Source organism: Rhizopus microsporus (assembly GCF_002708625.1).
Source record: "Rhizopus microsporus ATCC 52813 unplaced genomic scaffold scaffold_12, whole genome shotgun sequence".
In the NCBI taxonomy this organism is placed as follows: domain Eukaryota; kingdom Fungi; phylum Mucoromycota; class Mucoromycetes; order Mucorales; family Rhizopodaceae; genus Rhizopus; species Rhizopus microsporus.
The window spans coordinates 822,265-831,016 of NW_019671927.1; the positions used below are offsets into that span (position 1 = coordinate 822,265).

General features: G+C 37.7%; 4 protein-coding genes across 4 annotated transcripts; 1 reads left to right on the forward strand and 3 right to left on the reverse strand.

Moving 5' to 3' along the window:
• Positions 1-169: 169 nt before the first annotated feature.
• On the reverse strand, positions 170-1,254 carry RHIMIDRAFT_30328 (thioredoxin-like protein). The gene is made up of 5 exons (XM_023614415.1): positions 999-1,254; positions 739-943; positions 665-684; positions 508-603; positions 170-455 (listed from the first exon to the last, which is right to left on the reverse strand). Exons 1-5 carry the CDS (start codon positions 1,192-1,194, stop codon positions 208-210), a joined length of 765 nt encoding a protein of 254 aa, XP_023464857.1. The 5' UTR covers positions 1,195-1,254; the 3' UTR covers positions 170-207.
• Positions 1,255-1,277: 23 nt separating this feature from the next.
• Positions 1,278-3,987, reverse strand: RHIMIDRAFT_30337 (heat shock protein Hsp90-like protein). The gene is made up of 7 exons (XM_023614416.1): positions 3,627-3,987; positions 3,445-3,572; positions 3,091-3,376; positions 2,825-3,036; positions 1,794-2,770; positions 1,560-1,741; positions 1,278-1,503 (listed from the first exon to the last, which is right to left on the reverse strand). Exons 1-7 carry the CDS (start codon positions 3,672-3,674, stop codon positions 1,372-1,374), a joined length of 1,965 nt encoding a protein of 654 aa, XP_023464858.1. The 5' UTR covers positions 3,675-3,987; the 3' UTR covers positions 1,278-1,371.
• A 1,771-nt stretch (positions 3,988-5,758) lies between these two features.
• Positions 5,759-6,860, forward strand: RHIMIDRAFT_244993 (NAD and Zn-dependent alcohol dehydrogenase; the record flags this gene model as incomplete). Its single annotated transcript, XM_023610135.1, has 2 exons — positions 5,759-5,912; positions 5,968-6,860. 2 exons carry the CDS (start codon positions 5,759-5,761, stop codon positions 6,858-6,860), a joined length of 1,047 nt encoding a protein of 348 aa, XP_023464859.1.
• An 873-nt stretch (positions 6,861-7,733) lies between these two features.
• Positions 7,734-8,278, reverse strand: RHIMIDRAFT_259021 (uncharacterized protein). The gene is made up of 2 exons (XM_023611376.1): positions 8,039-8,278; positions 7,734-7,978 (listed from the first exon to the last, which is right to left on the reverse strand). Exons 1-2 carry the CDS (start codon positions 8,166-8,168, stop codon positions 7,803-7,805), a joined length of 306 nt encoding a protein of 101 aa, XP_023464860.1. The 5' UTR covers positions 8,169-8,278; the 3' UTR covers positions 7,734-7,802.
• Positions 8,279-8,752: the final 474 nt, after the last annotated feature.

Genomic DNA, 8,752 nt, shown 5'->3' on the forward strand with positions numbered 1-8,752 from the left:
CTAATGAACACAACATAATCTTTGTTGGACTGGTGCTCTGCTTATATGGTCAACAAGGGGGAAAATAGTTCTTATTACCGCGTGTGTACATGGCCGAACTGCAAATCGAGCCACAAGCAACGGCATTCTCTTGTCAAGAAAAAAGATACACTTGATTTTAAAAAGGGGGGTCCCTCTTTTTAAATTTGCGTAACAATGGGTTTTATTTTAGTTGGCAGAATTAAAGTATTCTAAGGAACCCTTGGGATCAGGCTTGATTGTCTTTTCACCCTTCTTCCAGTTGGCAGGGCAAACTTCACCGTGTTCATCAGTGAACTTGATAGCTTCAACAACTCTTAATGTTTCGTCAACAGAACGGCCAATGGGCAAGTCATGGATGTGAGCAACACGAAGGACACCCTTGGGGTCAATGACAAACAAACCACGGAGAGCAATTCCTTCCTTAGGAATCAAGACTATAACAATGGATTAAAAATCTCTTTTTTTGAGGATATGTGTACTGCTTACCATTGTAATCTCTGGCAATTTCCTTGTTAATATCAGAAACAAGAGGGATGTTGACTGAACCTAAACCACCTTGCTTTCTAGGTACATTTGTCCAAGCTATTGGGTATATTAGCGCGTTCTCCTAATAGTTATTTTACCCTCATTTTGTTATCCTTACCCAAGTGAGAGTGGACATTGCTAATAAAAACTTTTAGTTATCATTGTTGTGTCATAAACCGTAGTTACACTTACTCGACACTGATACCAACAACTTCGGCACCAAGCTTACGGAATTCTTCAATACGGTCACTAAAGGCCAAAATTTCGGTTGGACAAACAAAGGTGAAATCAGCGGGATAAAAGAGCATGATAAGGAACTTTCCCTTATACTCGGAAGAAGAAAGCTTCTTGAATTCACCATCGACAAGAGCATTAGCCTCCCAGAAAGGAGCGCGTTCTGAATGAAGCAGTCAGAAAATGAAACTACGTGTATGCCTTTTTGTTTGTCTTACTTTGGACAGTGGCCTTTTGCTTTAATTGCTTTGATTGTTGTGGTTGATTGCGTTGAACGTTGTTATTGTTGTTGTTGTTCAATTGGAATCCAGTGCTAGAACCAGTAAAAGTTCTTGTTAAAGGTGCAACAACGCGAGGACGGGCATTAGCTCTGACGGCGTTGACAAGGGGACGAGAAATGACACGAGAAAGCATTATAAAACAAAGAAAAAGTCAAGTTTGCATAACCCTGGCTGGCCAAACTTTAATTGTTGTTCTGGCTTTGATTTTCGGATGATATTTTTACAGGTTCTTTCGTTTTCGATCGCTTTCCATGAAAGCCAAGCAATAAAAGAAGACAATAACTTTATTTTTCTATACAAAATGCAATCTTTATGCTTTTACTTTCTTGTCTTGTTCTATGGCAGATGTATTGACTGTAATTTCTAATAACTTGTTTAATCTTGTAATCATTGATCTTGGGTCATCCAGGACACCAGCGGCACATAGGGCATTGTCATAGATCTAAGATTATTCATTATTGTTATTATCATTCATTATTACTAATGGTTGATACAAACCTGTTCGGTTACTAATTTAGCCAATTCTGGGTTTGTTTGACGCATGCCAAAGATACCCTTCATGACAGGATGATCAGGATTAATTTCTAATAAAGTAGGTGTTGGAGGAAGTTCTTCCATCTTGGCAGAACCTTGCATCATTTGCATCATCTTTCTCATGGCGGGGCTTTCATGTTCAAGTACTATGATAAAATATGAGTATCGACCCAATCCAGAGACAATATGTATTCTTACCGATAGCAGGGAAAGTATTCAATCTTCGAGACACATTGACACCCTTGACAACCTCATCTCCAAGAGTTTGTTCAATCCATTTTGCAAGAGTCTTTGCATCATCATCAGACAAGCTCTTATCTTTATCCTCCTTGTGTTGCTGTAAAAGTGGATCGGAGGCTGCTTCGGGGGAGTCAGCCGAGATGAGATCGTAGCCCTGGAATTCCTTCAAATGGTTCACGACAAACTCATCGACGGTATCATACAAGTAAAGCAATTCAACACCGTTCTTTTTAAACACCTCTGTATATGGGCTTTCTTCTGCGTATTTACGTTTAGGCGTCAGCAAATAATAGATGCGTTTCTGACCCTCCTTTGCACGCTTGGTGTATTCTTCTAAGCTGATCATTGTGTCTCCAGGCTTTGAAGTTGAACTTTCAAATCGAAGGAGTTTCGCAATCTCTCTCTTATGCATGGCGTCGGTACAAGCGCCTTCTTTAATGAATTGTCCGTAATCCAAAAAGAACTCATCGTATTTTTTGGGGTCCTTCTTGGCTTCGGTATCGAGCCATTTAAGAATGCGTGAAGTCATGACCATACGTAAGCGAGATAAGATATTGTCTTGTAATAACTCACGAGATACGTTGAGTGGAATATCCTCGGAGTCCACAACACCTTTAAGGAAACGAAGATACTTGGGAAGCAAGCCGGCAGACTTGGCCTGGATTAGGACTTTACGAGAGTAAAGAGAGACACCAGGCTCAACTTGCTCACCCAAGAGCTCCATGTGCTTTTCTGGAATGTATAGGACAGAAGAGATTGAGAGTGGAGAATCAGTCTTGAAGTGCAATGTATACTGAGGATCATCCCAGGCGTTGGCGATGAAACGATAAAACTGCTTATGTTGCTCGGGGGTGACACTGTTACGGTCTTTTGTCCAGATGGCCTCAACTGTGTTCACTTCCTTTCCGTTCAAATAGATGGGGAATCCAACAAAGCTAATCGTGTGTTAAGAGAGAGAATGAGCATAAACAAGGCAAGTAAAAACTTACTTGGAGTATTTCTTGATGATGGAATCCACTTCCAACTGTGATGAATAATATTTTGAATCTTCGCGAAGATCAATAACAATCTTTGTACCGACAGCAACATTGTCTGCTTCGGCAACTGAATAAGAACCTTGACCATCGGTTTCCCAACAGTAACCCTTTGAGCCAGGCAAAGCAGATTTGGTGTAAACACGGATCCTCTTGCCCACCATGAACTATAGTCATATATATTAATCTTTTGCTCCATATATTCTTCCTTTGTTACTTACAGTAGAATAGAAACCAACACCAAACTGTCCGATAATAGAGGTGTTCTTTTCAGACTGTTCCATCTTTTCCATAAACTTCTTTGAACCAGAACTGGCAATTGTACCCAAATTTGCATTCAACTCGTCCAAGGTCATACCAATACCGAAATCCTGGATGACAAACTGATTCTTTTCTCTATCCAATTCAATTCGGATCTCCAGTGGTTTTCCAGTGTCGATATCAGGTTGAACGGATTGTGTCTGTCTTAACTTTTCCAGGGCATCGGCTGCATTAGAAATAAGCTCACTATATATGCACGCATATAGCAAGTAAGTCATATGACACAAGCATTGCTTTGATTTTACTTTTCTTACCGAACAAAGATTTCTTTCTCTGAATAAAGCGAATTGGCGACAATATCCAATAATCGTTTTGTCTCTGTCTTGAATTCATGAACTTGTGCCTCGCCAGTCACTACTTCTTCGTTCTTGGTTGCCTTATGCTATATTTATATTAACAATTAAAATCACTGATATCCAATAACAAAAAAACATACAAACCTCGTTATCGTCTTGAGTGGTGGCGGCAGTGGTATAGGGAGCATGTGTCAAGATAAACTTTCCAGTCACATAACTTGATCCTTGCACAGCGGTTTGACGAACAACAGGGTGCAACCGTTGAATGCTTGTACGGGCTGCTTTAAGTAAAGGTGCCTTCGTACGTAAAAGAAACATGTCGAAAGAAAGAAAAGAACAAGGAAGAAGGGGATAGAAAAATCTGACTTTTGTGTATTCAAAATTTTGATAGGGGGGAGAGGCGGGCATTTAAATTATCTACAAAAACGCACAAAGGGTACAGGCTTGTAGTTTATAAGAAACATAAAGAACTATTTCAATGAATAGTCTCTACGACGAAGAATGAAAATAAAAGGAACCAATTATGGTAAGCTAAAAATCATCTGTATCTTTATGGTAAGCCAGATACTGCAGCTTTAATCATAAACGTAGCAGAAGGAATCTAATTATACCTTGATTTATAGCACTTCAAAAAGTATATTAGATTCCTCTTTGTCATTGTATGTTGGATTATATCCTATTTACAGGAACAAACGGCTTCTCACAAACACTTGTTTGTCTCTGTTCATTACCGTTTCTCTCTTAAATCAACTGGGGTTATCTCAGGTAATTCTTCGCCTATTCTTCCTATTGATCTTCCTTTCTGTGTCAGTACATACGCCATGGCTAATAGATCTATTACAATGCTTATTCGAATCATTTACCTTACAGAGATATAATGTTTTTGGATATACATCTTTTACGTCTATAGGTCTGACATTGTCATATCAACAAGTGCAAAATTAACCTGATATCGCTGTCACCACTGTCATCATGAAGGACGCTCAAAAAAGAAGATGAAACAGCATTGTCTTTCCATCCGCTTTTTTAAGAGGTCTAAAAGGGAAACTGACGCTTGCTCTTAGTGCTCTCAGCAACAGGATACTGAATAGACCTCGTGTGGTATAAGTTATCTACATACCATACCTTAGAGTAGTGCCTCTCGTCTTGAACGCCTTGGCCAACTTGAGTCTGCTATGTAAGCAATGCTGCCACCGAAAATGGTAATAGCAAAGGATACACGCGTTTCGAAGTCCTGTTAACCCTAAACCTTTCTCTGAAAAAAAAGGTACTTTTACAGGTTCAAAAAGCTTTCAACTGCGTAGCCGATCGTTGCAAATTCATTCACCGTCGTTCTTACGGACAGTCTGAATTCTTTTATGTTCGAGAGGTCTTACCATGTAAAACATAAGAATACCACAAGATGGGACAAGTCTTTTTATCAAGAGAGAAAAGAAAGAGATTTATGGAAAAAAGGAAATTGATCTTTAAATGTTGTCAACCAGTTACAACTTGCATGAAATGCATATTATTTATTTGACAATGACAAATGTAGCCTTCTTAATATAAAAGTAGAAATAAGGCAGGTCATTGTATAAGTAATGCAGCATTCATAAAAACACAGGCCTTGATAATAAAGAAAAGGAAGTACTTGAAAGTTATCTTGGGTCAGAATTACTGGTGTGTTTTGTCGTTCTTGTCTTTGTTTTGGCTAAAACAGGTTTCAGAGTTAGTTTCTGCTTAATTCCCTCCATGTTTTTCAGTAAAGCACAACACTATCCTGTTTACTGTTTTGATTGCTTCCTTTGAACTACTCCTTATGGCGTCTATTATGTTCAATCGAAGCCTCTTCTTCAAGATATTCCCTCAGTCTGCTTGTAATGAACGTAAAATATTTCTAGTATGCTTCAAATCAATTATATTATACTTGGTTGCGCAGTAAAAGTGTAGCACCAAACGGCTTTCAAAAAGAAGCATGTTTCAGAGTAATTTGCAGTCAACAAACCGCTAATAACTTATGGATGAATAATATGTCAAGCTTTCAGTATTAGTAATGAGAGAGAGACGATCGAAGCAATATTACACAGAGCCAATCGATTTTCAAGGAGCGGGATTGCGAATCGTCCGCTTACGTCCTTCATTACCTAATATGGATTGTAAAAAAAATGCATACGTGAGCAGTTTACTTTGAAGGAAAGACGCGTACGTAAACCACTGACAGGATCTTCTTAATAAATAGGACGAAGATGGTTGATGCTTTTACTAATTGTAAACTTTTTCTTCTTTCTAAAATATGTCTAATAACGATACACTTACTGGTTGGGCTACTGTTGGCAAGGGCAAACCACTTGAGCAGATGCAATTCCCAATGAAGGCTTGGGATGATAATTCTGTTGAGATGGATATCACTCACTGTGGTATCTGTGGTAGTGATGTTCACACTATTGGTATGTATATAAATAGTATGCTTTAAAGATCAATGACTGACCTTTCTATTTACAGACTCTGGTTGGTTCCCCACTGATTATCCAACTATTGTTGGCCATGAAATTGCTGGTGTTGTCACAAGAGTAGGAAAGAATGTGACAAGAGTCAAGGTCGGCGATCGTGCTGGTATGGGCGCTATGTGCGGTGCATGCGGACAATGTCATTGTTGCAATAAGGGTGCCGAAAATACCTGTTTGAAAGGATCAATTCTTACTTATAACTCTCGCTGGCCAACTGGTGAAAAAACATTGGGTGGTTATGCTGACAAGTGGCGTGGCGATGAAACGTTTATTTGCAAGATCCCTGATAATGTTTCCAACGAAAATGCTGCTAGCTTCCTGTGTGGAGGTGTAACAACATATGCTCCCCTCAGACGATGGAAGGTCGGCCCTGGCTCTACCTTGGGTGTTTTAGGTATTGGTGGTCTTGGTCACTTTGCAGTCATGTTTGGTAAAGCATTAGGTGCTACTGTGATTGCTTTATCATCCAGCAATAGAAAGCGCGATGATGCCATGAAGCTTGGATGCGATGATTATGTTGTCACAAGCAATGAAGAAGAAATGGCAAAGTATGCAAACAAGTTGACACATATCATTTGCACTGGTGTAGGAGAAGATTTCAAGTGGGAACCTTACTTTAATCTCTTGCTTCCTGATGGCATCTTCATTAATGTCAGCGCTCCTGAATTCCAATATCCACCTATCCCCATCTTCCCTCAACTCATGAAGCAAATTGTTGTTGTTGGCTCTGCAGTTGGAAGTGTTAAAGATTTGGATGATATGCTACAATTAGTATCCGAAAAGAACCTCAAGACGTGGTACAAGAAATACCCAATGTCAGAAGTTAACAAGGCCATTGAAGACTTTAGAGCTGGATTGCCTAGATTTAGATTTGTATTGGAAAACTAGACAATAAATTTATAAATAAATATCATTCAGCATCTCTTATAAATTATGATTTAAAGCTCATATTGTGCTTTATAATCTTTTTTTTTTTTTTTTGTTAAAAGCAACACACAGGAACAAGATACCAAATATCTTTATCACCTCCTTGTTCTGAAATTTGTAATAGTATATTCTTGATTGACATTGTAAGATATTAGGAAGAATATTCTTGCTTCATATCGTTCTTTAATGAGTCATCATTGTCTATTTTAAATACGATCCGTCTTGTACTTTAACTCATTCCAAAGTATGAATTACCAGCAAGTATATCTTTATGAATGCTTTGGCAAGCAAGGTGATAATAATATTTTTAGATTTCATGTAGTATTTATTAAACATCTATTTGTTTCATGTAATTATATTTCTTCATGGATTTGATGCAACTGATAAAAAATATACATGAATCTTGCATCGAATCATCATGAGCTTGCATATCTTTACACCCACAGTGGACACTGATTTTTAATTTTTCCTATACCTGCAACATTAATTTTTGGGAACTGTACAAAATGAGAAAAAGGGAATTTTTTTTAAAGCCACGGTCTCCATCGTTTCTTTTCTTGCTCTTTTCGTTGTCTTTCATTTTCTTCATCCCACTGCTGAACATAAGCAGCGGCTGTAGCGAGTATATCAATTGGAGTCAAGTTTGGATTGATAACAATATCATGAGGAGTTAGAGGGGGAGAAGAAGATACAGAAGAAGAAGTTGATGATTTGTTATTATTCCAGTAATAAAATCTTGGTCTCTTATTGCTTATCGGTTCTTCTTGTTCTTGATCATTATGTTCTTGTTCTTGTTCTTTTTGTTGTTGTTGTTGTTGTTGTTGTTGTTGCTGTAACCTAAGTCGATTGACCTTAGCACGACGGTTTTGAAACCATACCTAAAGAGAAGGTTACACCACTAAATCATATGAACACTTTAAAAAAAAAACTTGCCTGAACTTCACGATTTGTCATGTCTAACTGTTTTGCTAATTTTTCCCGTAAATCATAATTTGGGGTATCTGTTTGTTTGAATGATTCTGACAGCAGATGGAATTGCTGTGGTGAAATGCGCTTTCTTTTTGGTTTTATTTGAATGACTAAATTCGTAATGGATCAGTTCCTTCTTATTAATATAAACTAAATAAATATATACATACCATCGTTATTTATCCTATCATGTTGCTGAATTTTGAAAGTACTTGTATTAGCTGTCATAGCAGTAGCAACATGGGTAGTAATACCATGAGGACTAACAGAGGAAGTAGTAGCAGCAGCAGCTGTAGTCATAATCAAGTTTATAAAGGAAAAAAGAAACAAGGAAAAAAAATAAATAAACGTAAAATAGCAGTAAATTAAATATCGGAATAAGGCCCGAGCTCAAGACTATAGGATTTGAGGTGCTCGGTGATTAAATTATCGTACCGTCTTTCCAAATCAAGTTGTCTCGAATGAATGATGCCATGGATAAATGGAGTTTTAAGTTGACGACTATAAATGCATCTCCCAAAATCAATTCTTGTTCTTTTTTCTCTCTCTTTTTCATTTACACATCTCTACTTGGGCTTAATTTAAGTCTCTTTTTGATTACTTCAATACTTGTTCACCGTTTCCGTATTCTACTGTTACTCAAAAGCTATTACGTGGATTGTGATCACCTTTCATTCTGGAAGCTTTTTGATGAACAAAAGCTTGCAAGTTTATATTTACAGCTCATAAATAATCATTTTATCAATCAACTCTTTGTATCCAATAGCATAGAAGAAGTAATGAAGTTACAAGATCATTGATTTGACTACAAGCCATAAAAGTATACTAAAGAAAAAAAAAAAAAAACCACCAGTTTGCGTCACATATTCGCTGTACTGTAAATG

What these genes read in the sequence shown, in the direction of transcription:
- RHIMIDRAFT_259021 (XM_023611376.1), bottom strand. Translation starts at nt 8,168, where the DNA reads ATGACTACAGCTGCTGCTGCTACTACTTCCTCTGTTAGTCCTCATGGT. An exon ending in TGATAGGATAAATAACGATG is followed by an intron (nt 7,979 to 8,038) that starts GTATGTATATAT and finishes TTACGAATTTAG; the next exon opens with TCATTCAAATAAAACCAAAA.
- RHIMIDRAFT_30328 (XM_023614415.1), bottom strand. Translation starts at nt 1,194, where the DNA reads ATGCTTTCTCGTGTCATTTCTCGTCCCCTTGTCAACGCCGTCAGAGCT. An exon ending in GTTGTTGGTATCAGTGTCGA is followed by an intron (nt 685 to 738) that starts GTAAGTGTAACT and finishes AGTTTTTATTAG; the next exon opens with CAATGTCCACTCTCACTTGG. An exon ending in AATTGCCAGAGATTACAATG is followed by an intron (nt 456 to 507) that starts GTAAGCAGTACA and finishes CCATTGTTATAG; the next exon opens with TCTTGATTCCTAAGGAAGGA.
- RHIMIDRAFT_30337 (XM_023614416.1), bottom strand. Translation starts at nt 3,674, where the DNA reads ATGCTCCCTATACCACTGCCGCCACCACTCAAGACGATAACGAGGTTT. An exon ending in TCAAGACGATAACGAGGTTT is followed by an intron (nt 3,573 to 3,626) that starts GTATGTTTTTTT and finishes ATATAAATATAG; the next exon opens with CATAAGGCAACCAAGAACGA. An exon ending in GAGAAAGAAATCTTTGTTCG is followed by an intron (nt 3,377 to 3,444) that starts GTAAGAAAAGTA and finishes GTGCATATATAG; the next exon opens with TGAGCTTATTTCTAATGCAG.